The sequence below is a fragment of the Crocodylus porosus genome, unplaced genomic scaffold, assembly GCF_001723895.1.
Source record: "Crocodylus porosus isolate Cpor-Errol unplaced genomic scaffold, CroPor_comp1, whole genome shotgun sequence".
Lineage (NCBI taxonomy): Eukaryota > Metazoa > Chordata > Crocodylia > Crocodylidae > Crocodylus > Crocodylus porosus.
This window is the reverse complement of record NW_017728928.1, coordinates 631,615-656,081: the sequence shown is the minus strand read 5'-3', so window position 1 is coordinate 656,081 and position 24,467 is coordinate 631,615. Positions and strand designations below refer to the sequence as shown.

Sequence of the window (24,467 nt, the reverse complement as noted above, 5' to 3'; positions counted from 1 at the left end):
GACACGAGGCAATGCATACAGAAGATCCCCCTTCAAAGTTATTATTAATACGCTGCAGTGGCAGCAGTATCAGAACATGAAGGCTTCTGAACTAACTTTTCACCTGATCTGTATTCAGGGAGACATGAATGTCACTTCTTGACCTTACAGGGGTTTGGAGTAGGAAAAGTCACTGTCAAGGAATAAAAAATGGTATTGCAGAAGGAATCGTTCAGGGGCACAGATTCATGGACTAGTGGACATACAGCACAAGGGCCTTGTTCATTGGGCTGGGTGAGAAAGAAGGAAAGAAAAAGAACACTGTTGAAAGGATGGTTGATTTTAATCCAAACAATATAATTTGGAAGAAATTATGCTCTAAGTATCCTGGACAGTCTGGAGTTAAAGGAACTGGTCAAAAGCCACAGTCAGTCAAAAGAGAAAAAAAAAATCTGTAATTTCATGCAAATTTAATGAGCGTATGCTGCAAAATACTTCACACCAGATCCTGAATTATGTAAACTACGTGCCATCCAACCTACAATTCTGCCTTTGGCTACACGTCCTCATTTTCAGTTTATCACAAAGACATAAACAAGATAAGCTAAGCAAATGTCTAGGGAAGGGTAAGAAGTCAGAGACTAAAGAGGTGACCCTCACAACCAAAGGACAGGATGTCTGGCACCCTTCTAAGGACATATCAGTCATTGCAAGGAGGCTCATTTCAGCTTTGGTAGGATGCTCATGCTCAATAGTTAAACTCCAGTGGGAATTTAGTGCTTTATATACCAAAGCAACTGTAGCCCAAATCAGAGAACTCAAGCCAAGAGGCTGCAGAGAAACATTTGCGTTCTCTCTAGCCAGGTCATCAGAAAACAGAGTACTGACTTATAAAAAGCACAACTCTAGGAAGTTGGGCTCCTCCCTCCTCCTTTCCTATAGCCCTCCATTCCACTCCTGAAAATCTGCCCGGACGTCAGAAGAAGAACTTGAGGCCCAGGCCCTGCAGACAGCTGGACTGAAGTCTTTGATTCACGTAACAATAGGCTCTGTTCAGGGAATGCAGTAGCTTCTACAGGCTAGTGAACCCCCCTCACTGCAGCAGGGCTTTTAACAGGTCGGCAGTTTTCCTCTTCCATGGTTCTGTACTGCATACAATTCATCTCTTGGCTTTCGACTACAAGAAATCCATCTCCTTTGCTCAGTATAACAGGCACTAGGGCTAAAAGAAATTCCAGCCAACCCCTCTCCCCTCCAGAAATGTAAGTATTCGTCACCTGTTGCCATCACATGTAAGCCAATGTGCTTATCCAGCACATCGTTCCCTACAGCATTCTGCAGGCAATGGAGGGAGGGAAGGGACACCTGATGAGACATTTAAGCCTGATCAGTATCTCACCTCAATACCTTACACAAAGTACAGGAAGAATCCCCAAAGTAAACCTGTCAAGGATTTCCCTCCAGGGGAGTGAGGTGGCAACACAAAGGCAAGACTCTTATTTTCTTAACTGACTTTTTCACCAGCACCTAAATTATCTCCACGCCAAACTGCCAGAGCTCCAATTTGTTAAGAAAATTCTTTAGAGAGATAAATTCTTCATTGTACACCCGCAGCTTTGCAATCTCCTACTTCGTTCTCCTAGTAAAACTTTCACTTGAGACTTGCAATGAAATGACTAAATTTTATTTAACTGCAGTAGTTTGCAGATGAAACAATGGCTGAAGTGTTTTCCCCCCCTCCTGCAGCACACAAATTTATGTAGCTACACAGCAATAAAGCAAAGTCTTAAATTTAATCAGAAGAAATACTTCAAGCAATGGCAAACTGATAAATTGTTTAGAAAGGGGCTCAATAAGGCCTGGCAAGGAAATATGTACCAGACACACAGCCTGGGAGTTTTCAGAAACACAGAATTTGCAAGCCTGCCCCTCTTCAGAAATTCCACATCGGCTATTTGTAATGTTTAAACCAACAATTATCTAGACCTTGATTCATACAGCATCCTGTGCTTAAAGTCAAACAAGACTGCACAGGCCTGCGATAAATCTTGTCAATCTTAAGGACCCTGTGGGAAGTTCCTCCTTTATTGGCTCTGGTCAGTTTATAGTTAATTAGTTCTGCTCACACATTCCCAATTAGATAGTGACAACAGGTATTTTCCTCATTTAGAGGCACACATTGGGAGCTCCATAATGCAAGTTTTCTCACAAGGTTTTAATGATCCAGCCTCAGTACAGATTGCTTAGGTGTCCTCTTTCCAAGTCTTCCTCCTCCTTCCAAATCTCCAACCATTCCAAAACACAGAGAAAGAGACAAAACTAGATCTATTAGTATTTACATGAAAGGTCTAGGAAATTCAATAATGTTCCTATTGTTTTATTGCAGATGGCACATCAACTTCTCTTTATTACTGCAGAAAACTCAAGAGCCCTGTAGAGTGCAATAAAGTGGTACGTGTTTAGCCTCGCAATGTTTCAAAGGGCTGTGATTTACTCTTAAGAACTGGGCACCTTGCACACAAACATCTGAGCTCAGTAATTGCCTCATGTTTTGTGCAAACTCTACAAGGCAGCGTGAGGTCTGCCCACACACAGAATACCTGCTGCTACCAGAATCCAGTCCCCATCCTCCAGTACCATGGGCTCTATTATTAACCAACAGAGAGAAGTGTTTGTTTTTACCACTACATCAAGGTGTTCTACTACTATATTAGATTCCACACACCATATTTGCTTTTCAGTGTCAGCCAGTCCTTTTACTCAATAAAGAGAGATTAAGAGTCAATTCCAGCACTTCAAAAGGAAAATCGCAAAGGAACATTAGCCTGTCTTAAATATAATGTCTACCAATAAAGACAGGGCTCTCTTAAACAAAGACCTATTAAAAAAAATGCCACCACAAAAAAGTACACCCACTGAAGATTCGTATCGAAGAGGGACATTGAGGAAATCATCCATGGATTTGTCTTTTACCTTGAGGTAGAGTTTCACCAACAAATACTACAAAATTTATGCAGGTAATGCCTTTGGAGTTGAGTTTTTACTCAGTGGGTAGATCTACACATGCAATTAGCATGTAGAAATAGATGCCAGCACAGTTTGCGCCAGAGTTTGTTACTCCCGGGTGCAGCGTTTACACATGTGCCCAGGACCTCAGCACATTGAGGCTGAGCCAACAGCTGCAGGAGACCTAGGGGGCCTGCCAGCCCAGGGCTGCTCCGCCCCAGCTCAACATGCTGTGGAGGGGCTGGCTGGGGCACAGAGCACTACAATGCAGGGTTAGCAGCCCCTGGTCACCACCTACATGTCCACTGCAGTGCATGAAATGACTTTGCTGTAGGATAGAACTTGTCCCAGATAGTACTATCCTACAGTGGAGTTAGTTTACTGCACCTTAATACAGGTGCACATGTAGATGGTGATGCTTTACTAAGGACCTAATTAGTCAACTCCACAGTAAAGTGCATGTGTAAAGGCACCCAGTAAAAGAAAAAAATTAAAAGGTTGTGAAGAGTTAAAAAGTCTATATCAACCTTATGTTCATTAAACTGCTCTGAACAGATTACTTTTCCTCATCTTTGAGACAGAAAATGTAGAGACTTTGATAAGGACCATCCAACAACAATGTCTGCACCCTCTTCATACACCAGAACTTGCATTTCTCAGTGAAGTTATTTTCCTAGTGTATCACCAGAAATAAACTGATGCCTTCTGCAGAAAAAAAATGCCCCAAGGGAATCATTTCTCCTTTAATGGAAGAATACTCCCATCACTGGATCAAGGTATTAATCCTTTATGAATTGCTATCAGCTTGAATAAAGGCTTAAAAAGTTGCTCAGGAGGAGATGCCTGCCATGAGAAGAGCAAGACAGGGCATCTTCAGGCTCAAGGACCAAACAAAACATTTGCAGTAGCAATTTATCTTTATTGATTTTATAAATTATACAGAAACTAGTAAATTAATTATGAAACATCCCTAAGTCTGTGCATAACCAATTAGATTTTAGAGTAACCGATTAAAATTACCTAAAGGCTTGCTAAAACCAGGACAAAGCCTTTTCCACCAGGGTTTCCTCAGAGTTGCATAAAATATCAAGAGACTTTTGAAATTGTGAAACATTCATAATGTATACACAAAGCAAGATTTTAGCCAAAAAACCCCCAGCAGATTGGCCATCTTATTACTCCATGTACAAAACCCAGACGGTGGACAGGAAACACAAGAGTCCTTTTGCTGACAAGCAAGGTGTACAAAACTTTGAAACATGCTGAGCACTGAAGAGAGAAGTTAAAAGGAAGGGATGAAACAATATCCCTTCTACATACTCGGTTGTGGATACTGAAGAGGAGCTCCCAGACCTAAGAGAATAAATCTATTCCAGCTGCCAACACAGGATGTAAAAGGAAGACATGAGTGTGCAGTTAAGAGCCCATCTGGTAAAGCTGCTTCTCTCCCAGTCAGATCAGGCCACATCAGAACTATTTTTTATTGACAAGTTATTGTCAAGTAGTGGATGCGCTTTGTGATGTGCAGTACGCAATAAGGAAGTGCTTTGCTCCAACAAGGTTGCTGTCTAAGACCTGAAGAACAAGGCATAGGCAAGTGTCTTAAGGAACCATGTTGGCAAGGATGACTCAATTGGGTTTGTTTTTTTAACTTTAATGAACAGGAAAAAGTTAAAAACATAATTCTCATCCTTGTACACCCTGATTGAGCACTGAAAAAAAATCAGGAAACCACTACCTTTACCAAAAAAACCAACATTATTTGTAATATAAGTAGGAAATGAAAGGACAGCTGCAAGTTGCTGGCAACTTATCCCTGCTTTATGCCATTATGATGATATCTTTATTTCATTTTCCATTCCAAAAAAATACGCATGCACCACACATCAGACAGTTACCAGTTAGTGACCAAATCCCTAGAAATATCTTTCTGAACAAAACCAAGAACATCTACTTGCTAGTGGCCTTACAACATTATTCATGTTACAGCAAAAATGTTAAAAGAAAATGTACTGCTAAGTGAGAGCCAAGAGACATGCCTCCGAACTAGCTGACACTGCAGAAATTCACACCGAGAGCAATTTCACTACAGAAGAGACAATGAACTGAAAAAAAAAAAAGAGGGGAGGGGAGAGAAAGAAAAAAAAGATCTAAAAAGTCTCCAGAAATACAGTAATGGTAGAAAAGCTTAACAGAAGTGTCAGTGTAGCACCTAGAACTTAGAACAATTACCTCTGCCCCGATTAAACAAAGCGGTGGCCATGCAACAGACCAATCAGAGAGGTAATTGAGTTTGACAGCCTGCAAGAGTCTATATACATGAATGGATTAAGCAAGCAATGGATGCTGTGAGATCACTGAGTTACATAATGGTGAGTAACTTCCTTCTTAACCTAAGCCACAGTCTCTCTTGGAAAAGCTTTGAGTTGAAGGCAGGGTAGAGATGCTCCTTATAGACTAATAGTCAGAAAGGAACAAACTGTTGTGAGCAACACCCAACTCTGTCAGAGGTTTATGCCTCTGATTTGGTTAGTCTATAAAAGGTGCACCTCTCTTGTGCCTTCTGCCGACCTTCATGTAACCACAGCTAACTACCCTCCTTCTATCCTTGAGCTGTACAGATACTGGTACAAAAAGGAAAGCAGAGTATACAACTTACCCTTGGCTGCCAGTTTTCATACTGCTTCTGTAAATTTGCACCAATGGTTTCCAGTGCTTTTTGAGGACCCATTGACAGAGGATCTAAGAAATATAAAACTCATGCATTAACACTTCTGACCATTACTCTATTCAGCTTGCTTTTATATTAAGCGAAAATCATTTCTATTGCCATGTGTATTTGAATTCATAGGCCACATATACCTATTCCTGGTTTGGCTTCTGTCAAGTCCAATGTGAGCTCTGACAGCACAATTAGAGATCTGGGCCATCAGTGTTTGTACCAAGGTAAATGCAGTAAGAGAGAATTGTTGAAAAATTTCTTGCTTTCAGTCTGCAGCAATTTGTCTGTGTAATGAAATGGATGTTATGATATTCTAATAAAAGGCTTCTTTCCCAATTTATGCTATTTATTATTTCAGGTAAAGTCATCAATTTCAAGTTCATACACATTATGCTTCTCACTACAGTTATTTAAAGGAGACAGTAGAAACTAGTTTCATATTCTGCATTATTATACAAAATTAACACACACAGCAACGTCTGCCAAATTTGCAATGAGCATTATGATCTCCAAAGTGAGAAGTAAAAATCTGCTTAGAGAAGTGAGAGGTGTAACTTTTGTTTCTGTAAATATTGAAACTATGCTTCCATAAGAACCACAATAAAAATATACAATGTCAATAATGTATACAACAAAAAGTTACCAATAAATAAAGTATCATCCCTGAAACTAAGCAATGGCAGTGAGTGAAACAAGATTTGATATTACTGGAAATAAAGGCTTATTACTAGAAATGTGAATAACTTTTTAAAAGGTATTATATTTTTCAGCACAAAGTTCTTTCTCTTACACCACCGTACCAACACGTTCTGGAAGGCCAACTTCTGCTCCAGTGATCTACTCAAAACCTGGGCCCATGGAATTGACTGAATGAGTAAGTATCAAAAATCTAGAAGCTGGCAGTGGGCAGATTAACTGAAAAAGCAGTTTATAAAACTGATGATGTCATATGGCCTTTATATGTTTTTAGAATAAATATTTTACTGCATACCTCAAGCTGTAGAAGTTTATACCATCACACTATGAAAGTATGGGAGAAAACAGGAATTTTTTACTCATGACTTCCATTTTCTTAAGAAAACAAAGGCTAACACTGAAGTATAAACATAGTATTTTTATTTCTTCACAGTATTTTTTTTTTTTTTGTGAGTGGATCATTAACATTTCTACATGCTTGAGATACCAGAAGGGATGCACAGAACAGTATATCCATAGGTTTTTCTGCTCTGTTTTATACAGGCAGAACTATCTAGGTAAACTACAGGTTGCTCCATCAGTGTAACCACAAGCTTCATGGAAGGGTGCCAGTCCTTCAGTGCAAAAACAGGACATTTATTCAGCTCCAGTAAACACCTGGTTCCAACACTGAGACCTTTAGACAGAAAGTCTATTTTAAAAGGCAGCAAAATCTTTGCCACTCAATCCTGAAAACAAAAGCTGTGTAAAAGTTGCTTGAAGCCTACTGTCACTTAAGCCAAATTTTGGCCAGAAGCCTTTGGATCTGGTTAACAATAATCTCTTAAAAATCCCACAGACTCCCTCAGAACTGATGGCAGCTTCGCTATGCAACAGTGCTACCAGGGTACCCTTAAGTTAACAAACCAGACTGATACACACTCGGGATTGTTTTGTGTTCCTGGAAAGAGTCGAGCTGGATTTGTGAAAGTGCATAATGAGCCTAACAAACAACACTCCCCCCTTCCACTCTGTGAGTGAAAGAATTTGCCGTGGGCTATGGAATGCCATAGGAGGCGGCAGGCCCTTTTTTAGCAGGCCCTTTCCAAGCCTTGTGCAAACATAACATATAGCAGTACCATTTTGGGGGGAGCTGTTAGTATGCTGGGGTGAGCACCCAGGGAAAATGGCACAGGCACATTCAACAACAACTTTAAAGGAGTTTACTCAGTCCTCTGAAGGGCGACTAAATTCTAGAGGAGTTCATGCCTGAGCAAAGCAGCACTAACATAAAATACCCTCTATTAAAGCTTAAAATTAACCATCAAGCCCAGGCCCAAAAATACTGCCAAAGTCTCTTGGACCATGAGAGAATTTAACTAATTAGGCAGTGCTTACAAAGGGTGGCCTTAGCTAGAGCTGGGGAGACCTCCAGTTTTATACAGGAATAAGTCAATCTGCTGAGGTGGATGCAGCAGGGGTGCAGCGATACAGTTGCACCCTTCTTAGAGTTCTGCTCCACTCAAACTTAAAAAAATCCTGCATGGAGGGAGAGCTGCATTGCTATTCAGGCAGTGTTGAGAGCGTCAGTCGCCTTCATGGCTCACTGTCATCTCTTGGATTCAGGCATTAACAATCCTCTATCTTTTTTAATGGTCTTCATGTTCCACTGTTTCCATTTCAAGTTATCCTTTCTCCTGCAATTTTGCTGTCAGTTAGCCATTCCTGGTAATGTCTCTCTTCTATTTCACAGTCCGGCAGCCTGCTTTTAGCTCTAGCTAAAAAACTTAACTCGGGTATGGTAATATTAACTCAAGTGTAGAAATGATTGACTGAAGTAGTGGAAGCACTGTCGAAATACTCAAAAAGGCTATATTTTGCTCTATGAATCTGAGTAAGAGATGTACATTTAACTCTAATGATTACAGGACTAATAAAAATCTTTTAACTTTGTTTTGACTAGTTTGTTTTTTTTAAACTTTGTAAACAATCTCTAGCAAATCAGTGCACATTCCAATAATTATATCGGTTTCTACTTTAATCTTAAACTGAATAATATAGTGTTAGCCCTCTAGCATATTAATAAAGCATTTCGCTTCTCTTTAACTGGAGAACAATGTTTTGTGTTTTATGCAATGATGCCACACCATCTGCACGCCCCTTTTCAAAATCCTAGATCCACCCATGTCAACGTGTATATGTTCACTCTCCTTACCGAAATAGGGAAGAAGAAGGAGGAATCTTTCCATGAATCCTGCAGTTACAAAGTAAGATCAAAAATCATAAAAGATGAAGTTATGAGATTTTCCTTCCTGGTTAGCAAGGCATCTCAACCACAGATGTATTTTTGTCAAGGACTGAGGACAAGAACTCAAGTACAATGAAACAACGTACTGTTTTCCAACCAGTATAAAAATGTCAGAGCACAGGTTTAAAGTCAGATGGGGAACAATAGGCACCTCCTTATGTGTATCTAGCACCACTTCAGGGCTTATGCATTTCAAGGAACGCTTACCAAAACTCCTTATGTATTCCTGCCTTGCTTTGATGCACAATTTCCATTAGGTGATGTACATAAAGAGATTTCTGTAAAATTACATTCCCCCCTCTTCAGCATTCAGCTCATTTATGCCATGCCTAAAACACAGATTTTTCTTAGCATGCTACAGGGCATGCATCTTTTGAATGACATTTTCTACATTACTGTTACGGCATTTAATGTCTGACCATAAAACAATGCAAAAAGAAAGGACAGGTGTCGTTTCTCTAAAGAGGAGAAGAAACATTATAAAAACAGTATGTATTACGTGGAGTGAAAGTGTAACATTTAACAACCTTAGATTTCAAGAAGACAAATTGGAGACAAAAGCAGCAGTGCTTCTGTGCTCATTCAAGGCAAAACTACCACAGATATATAAGCCAATGCCTCACCTTGCTAGAATTCATAGCTGCATATCTGCTTTGACTGCAGTTCCAAGGAGATAAATGGAACAGATTGCAGGAAGAATTACCTAATCACTCGAGACCCCATATTTTTTAATGTATTACCTGCGCATGAAAGGTGCACGGACTGAGATTCTCAATAGCAAGAGAAGGTACAGAGAGTCACCTTACATAAAATTCACAACCTGCCAAAGCTGTGGGCATCTGGCAGTTACAGTAAGGCCCTTACTTAACCTGGCTTCTTTTTTCAATATGCCTCTTACCTTTGACTGAAGTACTTTTGAACAATAGTGTTAACTCTGACTACTACTGTTGGCTACAACAAGCCAAAAGAATGAACCGTCCAGCCAGCACCAATTAGCCAGCAGACTATGGCAGGAGCACACGGCCTGTTCTTGGATGGATGGGTCCAGTCCCTCACTAAGCAGAGTTTTCTGAGAGTGCTTTTGAACATTGCTCATCATCCTGGGGGCTTCAGCTCATCTCCCTTCCTGTACAGTGCATAGCACAAGGCTACTGGAAGGATTAGGAGAGAAACTGGGCAGAGTACCTGCAGTACAGTCGTGACACCAACTCTTAGAGTCTTTATTGGTGTCCAGTTGACATTAGGGAATGAATGCAAGGTAGCTAGCTAAGATTTAATCTGCACAAAACCACAATAATGCAGCAGTTTCAGGGAAAGTTTCAGCTAAGGCCACACTTTGTAAGCATTACCTAATTAGTTAAATTCTCCCAAGGTCCAATAGACTTGGGTAGTAACCATTAAGCCCGGACTCAAAAGGTAATTTTAAGCTTTAGTGGAGGGGATGCTATGTTAAGCGCTGCTTTGATCAATGATCAGGCATGAGATCCTCTAGAATTCAGTCGTCACCCTTTACAGGAATGAAATCCAGAAAACATGAGAACTACAAATGACTTTGATGGTCTGTGGGACTGCTGTTTGCTAACAGAAGCAGCGGCTCTCATTTGAAATCCTCAGCTGCTGCTGAACCATCATAACAGCAGTGCTTGCTGCCTCCTTTTGGCCTGGGTTTTATGTATGGTTCTTTCAGATGCAGGGGTTGTTACCATTTTGTCATCTCAGAACTAGACTGCTGTGTGGGAAAGGGAAACTCTTTTTCTTCTTACATGTTTATTTTAAATTTATGAGACAGGTGAGCTAAGCCTCAGACAGACACTTACGTCGTATAAACTGAAATAAGAAGCTGTGCTCAGAATCCTCATTGCTGATTACAATCCTTAATTATCTTATTTTGATGAGTCCCAGTTGCTCCTGGTTTTCTCTTCTCACTCAGTTTACTTTTGGTTTCACTTTTTAACTTATAAAACAAACTAAAAGCTGTGTGTTCCACCAAATGGATCTACTTGTTGGCGCTTGTTCACAGCTTTTGAACCTCAGTTATCTTCAGAATTTTGCCATCTTTGACAGCATGCTGTCACCTCAGTGAGTGCAGAGCAAGAGAAAGGGTAGTTTTATAAATGAAGGAACTCCATTTATACAATGGAGCATTTGCTTCTGCAGCCTTCTGTAAGCCCTACAATTCTACATTCAAAGTAGCATGGCTTAATGCGTCACTTATACAGAGGCTGGGCATTTTCAACCTACAGTTAAAAACAACACAGCTCTTTGACAGCTTACACACACCACATGCTTCAGCCTAGTATCATCAAGACCAGATGAATTTGACAGGAAACAGATTTGTCCCCAGATACAAGGAAATCCCCGTTTTCAAGTAAAGGTTGGGCCTACTGTCCACTGCCGTACTAATGAAGCAAGCACTCCAAAGAAGACTGCTGACCAGATGTTTTCTGAGAAGAAGCCTAGTCCTTGAAACTCACTTCCCCCTGTTCAAGATAACCAAGGAGGTGCCTTCTCAAACAAACAATACGACTTGTCTATTTTGGAGCATTTTGGCTAAACTGTTCCTTTGCAGTGATGGAGCGTTGTTTTATTTAATTTTCTTAATGTTTCATACCACATGATACTTTAAAACCCTAACAGAGTTCTGGTTGGGTATTCAATAAACTTAAAAGAAATTTTAGAAAGACAACTATAGGCAAAAGAATCAGCTTTGGGCTACTGTCTTTTGGAAGAAACCAGGAAAAGTAGTCATTGCTGGATTGCCTAATTTACACAGCCATAATCGAGTTGGATGTCACAGACTTCCTTCGGTTCAGCCCAGAAGAAACATGTTGGTGAGGCTGTGATGTCCTTATATGCTTGAGGTTTCATGTGAAAAAGCAAAATTTCCAAACTGCTCCTAAATATATTCAATGGACTTACCTATCCAGCATTCCAGCCGGGCACAGGGAGTTGTCTTCACCACATCAGGAGGATCCACACCAACATTTAGGCACAAAACTAAGGCAACACTAACAGTCTTCATCTAGAAACAAGTGACAAGAACAATACTTAATGAAGAAACTCACCAATTACTATCAATGCTGTAATTCTCTTGCACCCTGTAACACCCACAGAGGGTTAAGCTTTGTTATTCCCCTTCTTTAATGCAAAAATACCTTAAGCATATTTTTTCAGAATAGGGTGAAAAAACAGAGGTTAAGCCATAGAAGTTCTCTCTTTTTGTTCCAGCAAAACCTCATTAAACCCTACAGTGTTAATCCACCAATTTGCTGAACTCTCACTAAAATCCAGTAGGCTCACTCTACTTTTCAAATGAAATGTAATAGAACTGCATTTAGGTTTGACATTACAAAGATGGTTTTCATTTCCAAGGCCTATACTGCTGCCTTACAGTATGGAAATTGGATGCTAGTGGACTTTGGCCAAGTATCTTAGATCAGCCAATGTCAAATTTAAATACTTTATCAAAAAACTAATGTGAACATACTATTCAGGAACCCAATCCATAACAGAATACAGTGTGCCCTGGGGTTACTGCTCAAGGTACCAACAAAAATAGTGTCCTAGATGTGCTACAGTTCTTTTAAAGATATTTAGGATACACTGCTAATTTGGGGTAGACCTTAAAACTGTCTTTTAAAGGAGGTGTAAAAGCTTCCCTGCATCTATCGAAAGAAGTGACCCAAACTGAAATCTCTTTTCTGTTTTAATACTATACCTATCAGGCACAGTGGTCAGGATTTGACCCAGACAGAGGTGCATTCTTTACCACATTTCAGGAGTTTGCTTAGAGTATCAGAACTTTCTGATAGGAGGCCATTGCTCATGACTCAGTCCACACCGCAGACTAGAAATATCTACCACCTGCCTGGAGTGCCTGTGCCACCAGTGCTTACTCTCACCGGCAACTTCCATTGCCAACAGCAATAAAGACAAGCAAATTCTGTATAAGGATTAGCACAGGCATGACAGCACAGCAGGGAGGGCTGCAGAGAGGATGGGTGACTCAGTGCAACTTCAGGCTGCTGATCCCTTGGGTGCCATGGGTCGGAACTGACCTTCAAAGGGTGAATCCAACCTCTTCAAGGGTCAGATTCAGCCTGCTGGCCATAGATTTCTCACCCTTGGTCTAGAGCCTTTGAAGTGGAAAGGCACAGAACACTAACCTAAAGTTTTGATAGTCAAAAAAGTAATAAATAATATTTAAACCCGTGTCCTTACCCCAAATATTCCATTAAAGAATTTGGATCCTAAATCCTTTTTAAAAATTTCCCCTTAGGGTCACTTTTAAGACTCAACCATGTCTACAGAGGTTCTCAAATAAATCTGAGAACATTAACACAATTTTTCTGATTAAACTAAAGGTCACTCTGCTAGACAGGCCTGGTGGATCACTAGTTCCACTCACCATTATATGACCTTTGCTTAAAACAGAAGTCTCTTTGCAAGAAACCCTAACTCAAAGATTGCACCAGAAGTTAATAGTGGATCTCAAAAACTAAGCTCTACAACAAACTATTTTATACTGCACAGACACCAAAAATCTTTCAGCTAAACATTCAGTTAACCACAGCATCTGAAGATGAGCTGCCAAATAATGGATGTACTGGCCAATATCTGTCAAGGGGATCCCCACCGGGAAACAAGGATGGCCATGTTGGCCTTTTCATTAGGGCATGCTCCTGTTACCAGTTTGAGTCTGTGCTGCTGCAGACACCATCACATCCTGCAGCCGTGCACACTACCACTGCCTTCCACAAGTGCACGTTTCAGTCTGAGGAATGCACCAGGCACAGCTGTAAAATTCACAATGTCAGCTAACCAACTCCATATCCTTCTCCTCCTCTTCATGAAAAGGAAATTAAATCAAAAAATTATGACACTGCCAAGATTAAGGCTGCACTGTTAAAAAAAATTACAAGTCAAGAAATGCAAAATTGAGACTGCAACAACTGTGGTCTGTCTGCCGCTCCTCCCCCCGCCCCCTCTCCCCTTCCATTCTTATTCCTATTGCTGGCTCTTCACAAAGTTCAGAAACAGCTGTTTGGCAAGACACCATAAGGCTGCACTGAATATGCCAGTTGTGAACCAACATAAGCAGAGATACATCGCTGTACATTTTAATGGATGTTTTTTCTATTCTGTATATCTATGTGAGCTGATATTTAACATACAGAGTAAAGTATTTGATTTAAAGCACTTTGAAACCCTCAAAAGATGTTTGGAAGTGTATCAATACGTTGTGCCTGTGGTATCTAGATAGGATACGCGGTATTTTCATGTCAGGAGAAGTCACCACATGGCTTCTCTCCCAGGTTTTGCCTAAGGCTGCTGATTCAGAAGCAGCTGAGTAAAACGAATCAAGCATCACATTCACACTTGCTTCCATCTCCACCAGGGGCACTGTGAATATATGCAACCCAAACCTGATGGCATCTTAACTTTGTTATCACCTCAGAACAGCATTAAACCAGCTACTAAAGGCTTTAGTGAGTCAAAAATGCTGCTTAAAAATTACATTTTACAGATTTTTCCCTTCTCCTCCTCAATACCTAAACTGGAACAAAGGAAAGGAAGCAGCCATGTGGTTCTCTATATTTATGTCAGCAGTGCTCAGCACTTCTGTGCCTGTCTGAAGCAAAGCCACCCGCATTTCCACATCCCCGGGGTGCTCATTAAGATTCAGAACAGCAGGCAAAAAAAAAAAAAAACCAACAAAAACCCAAAACCTCACAGCAAATCTGGAGGCCTACAAATGTATAATTTATAAAGAAAGCTAGGAAGTGGAGCATAGAGAGAGACTGTGCATACTTGGAAAGAAGGGGGGACAGGACAGCTCTATATCAGGATAAAAATTCTGCAGCCTCAGCCGACTCCTGCTTCTATCCCAGAGATTCTGCTGCAGAAAATTAACAGAAAAGCTGGTTCATGAGCTGCATCCCAAGTTATGTCCTTGATAAAGAAACTCAGCAATCAGGGATGCCATACAAGTTATCCATCCCCCTATTATGTTAACAAGGATTAAGTGGTGCTTTCCACGCGTAGGAGGAATAATGCAATCAGAGTGATTACCTTGTTGGCATTTCCTGGGAATTCCTGGAGGGTTGAAAAGCCCTCAGGAAATTGTCTACTTTGAATTAGAATACAAATGTTTCAGGTATTTTATAAACTTTTTTTCCTTGTCCAGAGAAAAAAGGAAACCATTCTAATCCAAAATATACTCTCATGTGTCTGTGGAGTTCAACATTAAGCATGCACACACACACCAGGAACAGACCCCAAATCTCCCTGAGAATGGCCCATGGGAAATACACAGTTGGTGTTCAAAGGTTATCGTCAGTCATGAGACCCAGGTTTACCCCAGGTTAAGTTTAGCTAACACAGATCACATTAGTTGAGGAAAAACTACAGGGAGGAGCCAGCCAGAGGGTGTAACCATTAGCAGGCACTACAAGCACCATCAGACATGGATTGCTTTGGGCTGACTGAAGGAGAAAGAGGGTTGGCACAGCTGGCCCGCTCACCTCAACTTCATTGTATGTTCTGCTTCTTTTACCCTTTGCTCCCACGCCCTCCGTCTCCCTTCCCATCCCTTCACTATTTTCCCCTTTAAAACTTATACTTCCTGATTAACCTACCCACCCAAAAACCCACCCACCCAACCTGATGTTGACTGCTCTAACACTGTTTGCTCTGCCCACCCTGATAAAAGAGACCCTGTAACGCCTTGCCTCTAAAATAAAAAGTTGAGAACCACTGACATAAAAATTCTTCCTCCATTACAATCCCTTGCCCTTATTTCCTTCACTTTCATCTTGTCCTCACTCTTTATCATGGTATATATTGAATGCATTATAGGGTCTTTTTATCAGGGTGGGCTGGGGTAGAATGCAGAGTGAACAGGATTAGAGCGGTCAACATCAGGTTAGTCCTGTGGCACACTCCAGGGACGCCAAGGTCCCCCCACCCCCACACACACCCCACGATACCCCCAAACACACCCACACCCTTCCATAGCCCTCACATGCTCCCAACCCCTCCACCATACCACAAACACACCCTCCCATACACACGTAACACCACAGACACCCACACCCTCCCACAGCTCCCACCCCAACCACATACCCCATACAACCACCCTCCCCCACACATCCCACCCACCATACCCACACTGCACACACACCCACTCCCCAACCACTCCCCCACATACACCCCTTAACTCCCAGCACAATATACAAGAGTAAGAATATATTTTGAGCTATTATGCAATTGTCTCTAGATACATAATTCAAATGCACATAAACCAGGACAAACTTTAAAAAAAAAAAATTAAAATAAGTTATAGTACAAGATGGCAGCGCCCTCCCTCCCAAAAGGAGTTTCATAGTTGGTAGGGTCGGAAGGGACCTGAGCAGATCATCAAATCTGACCCCCTGCCATGGGCAGGAAAGGATGCTGGGGTCAAACAACCCTGGCTAGGTGATTATCTAGCCTCCTTTTGAAGACCCCTACGGTAGGAGTGAGCACCACTTCCCTTGGAAGTTGGTTCCAGATCCTAGCCACCCTGACTGAAGTAGTACCTCCTGATATCCAGCCTGAATCTGCTCTCTGTCAGCTTATGGCCATTGTTCCTTGTTACTCCTGGTAGTGCTTGGGAGAACAGGGACTCTTCCACTGCCTGCTGGTCTCCCTTGGCAAGGTTAAAGACAGCCACCAGATCCCCGCTCAGCCTTCTCTTGTGGAGGTTGAACAGGTTCAGGTCTCATCGCCTCTCTTTGTAGTGTCTGCCCTGCTGTCCCCTGATTATGTGAGTGGCCCTCCTCTGGACACTCCCAATGCTGTCCACATCCCTCCTGTAGTGCAGTGCCCAGAACTGGACACAGTACTTCAACTGCGGCCCGACCAGTGTCACAGAGGGGGAGGATCGCCTCCTTGGTCCTGCTCATGATGCATCTGTGGATGCATGACAAGGTGCAGTTAGCCTTCTTGACTGCGTCCTCACATTGGCAGCTCATGCTCATCTCGGAATCAGTAACGACTCCAAGATCCTTTTCTGCCTCTGCACTGATGAGAAGGGAGTCCCCCAGCCTGTCAGTATGGTGCTGGTTCTTCCTCCCCAGGTGCAGCACCTTGCACTTCTCAGTGTTGAAACCCATCCTGTTCTCCTCCGCCCACCCCTACAACCTGTCCAGATCTAGTTGTATCCTGTCCCTCCCTTTTAGCACACCCACTTCTCCCCACATCTTAATGTCATCCGCAAATTTGAACAAAGTGCTTTTCACCCCCTTGTCCAAGTCGCTGATGAAGATGTTGAACAGTGCAGGCCCAAGGCCTGAGCCCTGGGGGACCTCACTGCCCACATCCCTCCAGGTCAAAAATGACCTTGCAAGGGTAAGGGGTAAGACTTCTGGTGGCAAAGGTCAGGGGTTAGGGTGCAGGACATCTGGCTCCAAGATGGCAATCAGGAGGCAGGGCACCCATCAAAGGGCAGGAGCACCAAAATTCAAAGGGCACTCAACAGCTCACCAAAATTCATTAAGCAGCCCTCCAGCCAAAATAACTGCCTGCCCCTGGACTAAGCTGAAAACCTCCCCACTTCTTTCACAAAGAAAGAATTTTCCTTCAAATTGTTCTTTAAAAACGCTCCTTCCAATCCAAGGAAGTGTGAGAGGTTCAAGCCTGGTATACCTCACTGATCAATAGAAATTAAACCACTTTAGCTTGAACAAAAACTTGAATGACTTGCTGGTCTTACTCTGAAAACACTTCTCTGTATGCAAAGCTTTATAAACAGCCTTGAACAAAATAATTAATTTACTTGTGATAAATATGCATGGTTTATTTGCCCCTAGTACGATGCAAGTAACAAAAAGTTATTTTACCATCAATGTTTCCATTTCATTTCTTGCCTTATCTGAAGACTCTCTTCAGGAAGCAGTAAGTCAAATGACACAGTGAAGAATCCTTCCTAGCTCAAGAACAGGTCATTACTACATTTTAAAAAAAGAATAGGTTCATTTCCCTGAAATTCTCTTAGCTCTAGGGAAAGGAAGTACATTTCTGAAACTTTAAATATTTAAATCCATCCTACATACATTTTATATTTCTTTCAAAATCAAAACAAAGTGCTCCCTGGTATTACTTATATAAGGATGCTGAAAACTGCCTGCCAGCTCCACTGAAGAATGTTCCACCTTGAGCAAAGCATGCATCTCTTGCTACTAATATACTCACATTATCCATAAGCCTGGTTTTCAAGAACTGCAGAGAAGGTACATTTTTCCAACAACAAATTAAGGATCTTCATAGTGAATGAAATTCTATAGCTATATTCTGTAGGTGGACATACTCGATAAGCAGAACAGCCTCTTCTGGCCTTAAAGCCACTGGATGCATTTTTAATGTGTGCTCCTCTGCTAAACAGAGATTGGCATCTGATGTTTTGGTGACCTTGTTATACCCCATAATCATGAAGGTGTAATTAAGGATGGACTGCCATTCTTAACTGGAAAAACCCTTGAGAGAATTTACTGTGAAGTTTATCCTTCTACCGTTAGGGTTGGGAAAGTGAACAGCATGAAAAGGAAGAAAGTCAGGCAAGCCAGAAGTAGTGAAGTCTCCCCTCTTTCCACTATTGGGCAGATTTAGTGGTTTGTCATCATGGAATAAGTCAGTTAATTTCTGCTGCTGCAAGCCCATGTACTACTGTCTGACCATGCCAGCAAGAAGGCAAGCAGCACTGCAGCTTAATCGCTTTTTAATTAACAATCAAGTAAATTACTGCTCAATGGCTGATTCTTACTAACAAAAAGTGTGATGGCGTATAACTAATGCAGGCTTGCTCATATTAATGAGCTACACTGATTTACTACAGCAGTAACATAATGTAATTATATGAGCAAAAGCCAACACAACGTCTTTTGTCCGCTTCTGTCTGCCTCGTCTTTGGCAGCATCAATAGCCCCAGACACTTTGGCAAACAAAAAGCAAGTGTCACTCCCTGTCCTGGACTCCTTTTTCTCACGCAAAACTAAGGCGGTAATACTCCCATTGTCCTCCACGCTGGTGAAACCGCAGCTGGAGTACCAAGTCCAGCTCTGGCACCACACTTCAACAAGGACGTGGAAAAACTTGAGAGGGTCCAGAGAAGGGCCACCCATAGGATCAGGGACTTGCAAGACTAGACATATGAGGCGAGGCTGAGGGACCTGGGCCTCTTCAGCCTACAGAAAAGAAGGCTGAGAGGGGACTTGGTAGTGGCTTACCGCTACATCAGGAGTGCATCAAGGGCTCAGTGAACAGCTGTTCACTAGTGCACCCCGGGCAAGACCAGGAGCAATGGATGCAAACTCCTGGAAGGCCGCTTCAGGCTTAATACCAGGAAAAACTCCTTTACAGTCAGGGTGTCTAGACTGTGGAACAAACTCCCTCCAGGGGTGATGCAGTCACCTACCCTGAAAATCTGCAGAACGAGACTGAACAGTCACCTCGCTGGGGTCACTTGACCCCAAGCATCTTTTCCTGCCTACTGGAGGGGGACTGGACCCAATGATCTACAAGGTCCCTTCCAGCCCCTGCCAATCCAGCCCCTGCCAACCTATGAATCTATGAATAAACAATGTAATGGATAGCAGGATCATCTGTGCATGAAGAACACCACTGACAGTGGTTTGAGCCCTCTGTTAATCCCTTTCATGTTATGATCTGAGAGGATTCTGCTTCTCTTCCAAGTGGGGGTGACCTACCCTGCACAACAGAGTCCACAGGGGTTTTATGTATCCTTAGAAATGCTCAGACTTGGACTTCGAACAATGCACTAGAGGCAAGAGGGACTCCAGGCTCCTTTAACTTGCAACCTCAGACCACCCACAAACCCACATCTCTAGAGATTAAGCAGCCCATATGAGCTCGGAGAACAAACTACTTTCAGCCCTACAAGTGACCTCTCCAGGGCAGACTAGAGATAACTGGGCATGTAAGAGGCCTGCAACTTGCAGCTGCAATTCCACTGTGGCACCAGTTCTGTGGATAAACTCACAATTTTGCTCCAAGAGTGACACTTTCCATATTCACTTAGAGTTAAAATCATGTCAAGTGTGCATGTCCAACACCCAGGGATGGGGAAGGCCCATTATTTAGAACCAACTCTGACTCCCAAATCTGTAAATCTAGTGCTCCCCCTCCATCTGGAACATGAGACACTTTCTGAGCATCAGAAGAACAACAAACAGAAACCAAAGACCAAAGCTAAAGACGCATTGCTGGTTGGTCCTGTGATGCAAGAGCCTGCACTCAGCTCACAGGGCATGTCTGCACCCCAGCCAAGATGGCACCAAATACACTCTCTGCCCACCAGCTCCCACCAACATACTCCAAATCCAGCAATCCACTAGCGAGGCCAATCTCATATACGCCAGAGACCAATGTTTGGACTGCACATGACAGAGCAGTGGGTCTGGCATACTTGGAAGAGTCTGCCCAGGGCACTGCTGCCACAGTATAAATGAGCCCATAAGGACCTGGTTCTTTACTGTCTGGCACCATTAGTGATACCTATGCAATGTGCCCTCCTTCCTGGTGTAAGTGAATATGGATTTGCCCCTTATCAGCACCGTCAACCCCTCAAAACTGAGGGCTACCATGCACAGGAGAACTGAGCAAAACTAGTTTACAGGGTTCCACTGAGATCACCAAGGGGGAAAGAAAACCACTGGTAAAGACCAGCCCATCTCCCAAGTTTCTTCTAGCATGCAATTTTTAATTAACACCTTCTTTGGGTGTCCTGGCAAATTATTCCATTTCATTCAGTAGGGATTAGTCCCTTCTGAAAAACCACAACACTTTCATTCCAGCAACCATGTCCTGTGACTGGAAATTGAGAGCATCCATGACAGTGACCTCCAAAACAACCAGTCTCAGACCCAATGCAGGTTCTGACAGATGCATCTAAATACCTTGGGCATTTGTAATGTAGACTTCACCAGAGCATCAAAGTGTCAATAAAGCCTACTGATAGGGAGAACATTGCTCAAAGTCTCACTGATGTCTGCTTATGACTTGCACACAGCCATCAAAACACAAGCCTCTATATATCACTGTAGGCAGTAGATGATCTCTTGGGCCAAGCAGCTCCCTCTAGAAATTAAAGGACTGTTTTCCAGTGCAAGCATAAGTCCTATTGCTAGCAAGAGTCACTCATACTAGTGCACACTACAATAAAAGTGTGACCCCCTAAGACCTTAAAAAAGTAAAATATAAGATTTATGTTTGTAGCAGACAGAATATTTCCCCAGTGGGTCATCATTAAATCTAAACCTTCCAGAACACCAACATCAACAGGCCCTTTGCCAACCAGACTAAATTAGCCAGTTTATTTTCTTTATTTATTTTTTACAATTGACACTTTAAAAGCAGAGAGACAGAACTAACTTGTCAAGGAGTTTTATTCTTTATTGGGATTGGGTGCACCCAGCATGTAGGACCACAGGCAGCTGGGAGGCAGTGTTCTCTTACCCACCACATTTTTAACTACTTTAAAATGCTTTCTGTCAAGACGCATGCAAAATAATTTGAAGAGGGAAAGCAGAAACAGAGGTAAGAATTCATCTACCATGCTTTCTTCTAATGTGTTTCAGGAAGGAGGTATGGCAAATAACGTATGGCCGTAGAAGGCTATAATGGGCCAAAAACATTTGATAATCCCACCACCCCCTTTAGAAGAAGTATTTTACCCAAAAGACAGACAGGCAGAGCTTGTGTTCAACTATTCAAAACTCAGGAAATACCACAGTCAAGGTTAAAATTGAAAACTTATCTGTTCTCCTTACAAATATGCACTTATTATTTGTACAGCAGTTGTTTGCAGTCAGAAGCAGTCCCTTTGTGCTATGAAGTATACAGACTCCCAGGAAAGGACAGACTCTGGCCTAAGGTAGCAGTTGCACTACTATACAAGACAAAACCATGTGCAAGGCAAGCAATTACAGCAAGCTTGTATCTCTTTGCCAGTATACAAATTTGATGCTTGAAAAGCTTATATAAAAATCAGTCAGGGTAGCCCTGATAATCTCGCCATTACAGGTTGGAGGATCTTCTGTGAGAACAAAGCATAAACATATCTTCCAAACGTTTTTGAAGTAAAGTACTTTTATGGGTAAATCCAGAGAGGCCATCCCATGCAAGAGAAATAGGAGAGAATGAAGTATGACAATATTTACAGGAGCTGAATTAGCTACATCACAAAAAAGGCAAATCATGTGTTATTTCTAAAGCAAAGAAAATGTAGTGGAAGTAATTTGTGTAAAATAAACAGATGGGGACAAAAACACTGTTAGATCTATTTGCAGTAGGGTCTACAAAGAAGATGTAGTGAACTACTTCCTATAAAGGATGGAAGACTGGATCCACCTCCAAGGAGGAGTACTCTGCACTGGTCCGCACCTGCAGAGAGTGAACCAGGAAAGCCAAGGCTGAGACTGAACTCCAACTGGCTATACGTATCAAAGATAATAAAAAGTCCTTTTTTAGATGTGGGGAGCTGGAGGAAAAGCAAAGGTAACACTGGACCCCTGCTAAACCACATGGGACAACTAACAATCGACGCTCAGGAAAAAGCCAACCTGTTTAATGGGTATTTTGCGTCAGTTTTTCACCAGTCCCAAGGAATGGCCCTGCTCAATACGGTACAGGACGGCCAGGGTGAAGGAAAATTGTTACTCTTCATCAGTGCAGACGATGTGAAGGAACACCTTGAGAGGCTGAACACCTTCAAGTCAGCTGGCCCAGACAGTTTACACCCCAGGATATGTAAGGGGCTGGCTGGCAAACATCATAGCTCAGCCACTGGCACGGATCTTCGAGAACTCATGGCGTTCAGGTGAAGTGCCCAAAGATTGGAAGAACATCTTTAGATGAACATCTTGATGGGGTCATTTGACCCCAGTATTCTTTCCTGCCATGGCAGGGGGTCGGACTAGATGATCTGCTCAGGTCCCTTCCGACCCTAGAAACTATGAAACTATGAAGAAGGGCAATGTGGTGCCTATCTTCAAGAAAGGGAGGAAAGTAGATCCAGGACCATCAGCCTGATCTCTATCTCAGGGAAGATCTTGGAAAAAATTATCAAAGAGATCATTCTTGACAAACTGGATGATGGCAACAGCCTGAGGGATAGCCAGCACAGTTTTGTTGGTCAGGTAGGTCTTACCTGACCAACCTCATCTCCTTCTATGACCAGGTGACATATCACCTGGACAAGGGAGAAGAGATTGATTCATATAACTTGATTTTAAAAAAGGCTTTCATCTGGTGTCCCATGATCATGTCATGGAAAAACTGGCAACTGCGGCCTCGGCTGCATCATAGTCCGATGGCTGGGAAATTAGCTCTAAGATCAAACCCAGAGAGTGGTAGTCAACTGAAATAAATCACTGTGGTGCACCGTGACCAGTGGGGTCCCCCAAGGCTCTGTCCTTGGGCCCATACTCTTTAACATCTTTATTAATGATGTGGACATTGATATCAGAAACGGACTGGCCAAGTTCACCGATGACATCAAACTTTGGGGTAAAATGTCCACACCAGAGGACAGAAGGGTGATCCAGGCCAACCTTGACAGGCTCAGGAAATGGGTGGATGGAAGCCTGATGACATTCAACGCTGAAAAATGCACGGTTCTCCACCTTGGGGGAAAAAACCCGTAGCACACTTATAGGCTCGGCAGTACTAAGCTTGCTAGCACCACAGCCGAAAGGGACTTGGGGGTCATGATTGACCACAAGATGAATATGAGCCACCAATGCTATGTCGCAGCTGGTAAAGTGAACAAAACCCTGGCTTGCATCCACAGATGCTTGTGAGGCAAATCGCAGGATGTCATCCTCCTGCTTTACTCAGCCTTGGTGAGGCTGCAGCTGGAGTAGTGCATCTAATCCTGGGCTCCACAATTCAAGAACGATGTGGAGAAGCTTGAGAGAGTCCAGAGAAGAGCCACGTGCATGATCAGAGGGCAAGAGAATAGGCCTTATGAAAGGAGGCTGAGAGCCCTGGGACTCTTCAGCCTGGAAAGCACAGGATTGGGGGGACCTGGTGCTGCCTATAAGTATAAAAGGGGTGTGCATCAGGATCTGGGAGAACACCTGTTCACCACAGCACGCCAAGGGATGACAAGGTCAAACGGTCACAAACTCCTCCAAGACCGTTTCAGGCTGGACATAAGGAAGAACTTCTTTACAGTGTGAGCCCCCAAGGCCTGGAGCAGACTGCCACCAGAGGTGGTGCAAGCACCTACTCCGGACTCTTTTAAGAGACATTTGGACTTTTATCTTGCTGGGATCCTTTGACCCCGGCTGACTTTCTGCCCCTGGGGCAGGGGACTGGACTCGATGATCTTCTGAGGTCTCTTCCAGCCCTAATATCTATGAAATCTAAGCCTGTTGGGGGACAGGGGGGACTACCAGCACTGCTGGCCCACTGAGCAACCCTTGCAAAGCCAGCGGAGCAAGGCACTTAAAGGAGCCCACCCTTACCCCAGCCCTGGTACAATCTGTGGGCAAGGCAAGAGCCTCTAAGGGGACACTTGCTTGCCTGTACACAAATGCCAGGAGCTTGGAGAATAAGCAGGAGGAGCTCGTCCTCCTGCTCAATGCAAACAATTATGATGTCATAGGGATAACAGAGACCTGGTGGGACTCCACCTATGATTGGACTTCGGGTATAGATAGCTATACCTTGTACAGGAGGGATCGTGTGGATAAAAGGGGCGGGGGTGTAGCTCTC

At 42.8% G+C, this 24,467-nt stretch overlaps 1 protein-coding gene across 5 annotated transcripts in view; it reads right to left on the bottom strand.

Moving 5' to 3' along the window:
- Nucleotides 1-24,467, bottom strand: part of RPTOR (regulatory associated protein of MTOR complex 1) — a 253,515-nt gene that overhangs the window by 206,480 nt on the left and 22,568 nt on the right. For all 5 annotated transcript variants that reach the window (XM_019542272.1, XM_019542274.1, XM_019542273.1 and 2 more), the window contains exons 2-3: nt 11,610-11,712; nt 5,645-5,727 (exon numbers count right to left, since the gene is read on the bottom strand). In XM_019542272.1, the coding sequence (XP_019397817.1) occupies nt 5,645-5,727; nt 11,610-11,712 (186 nt within the window). The remainder of the gene's footprint in view (nt 1-5,644; nt 5,728-11,609; nt 11,713-24,467) is intronic.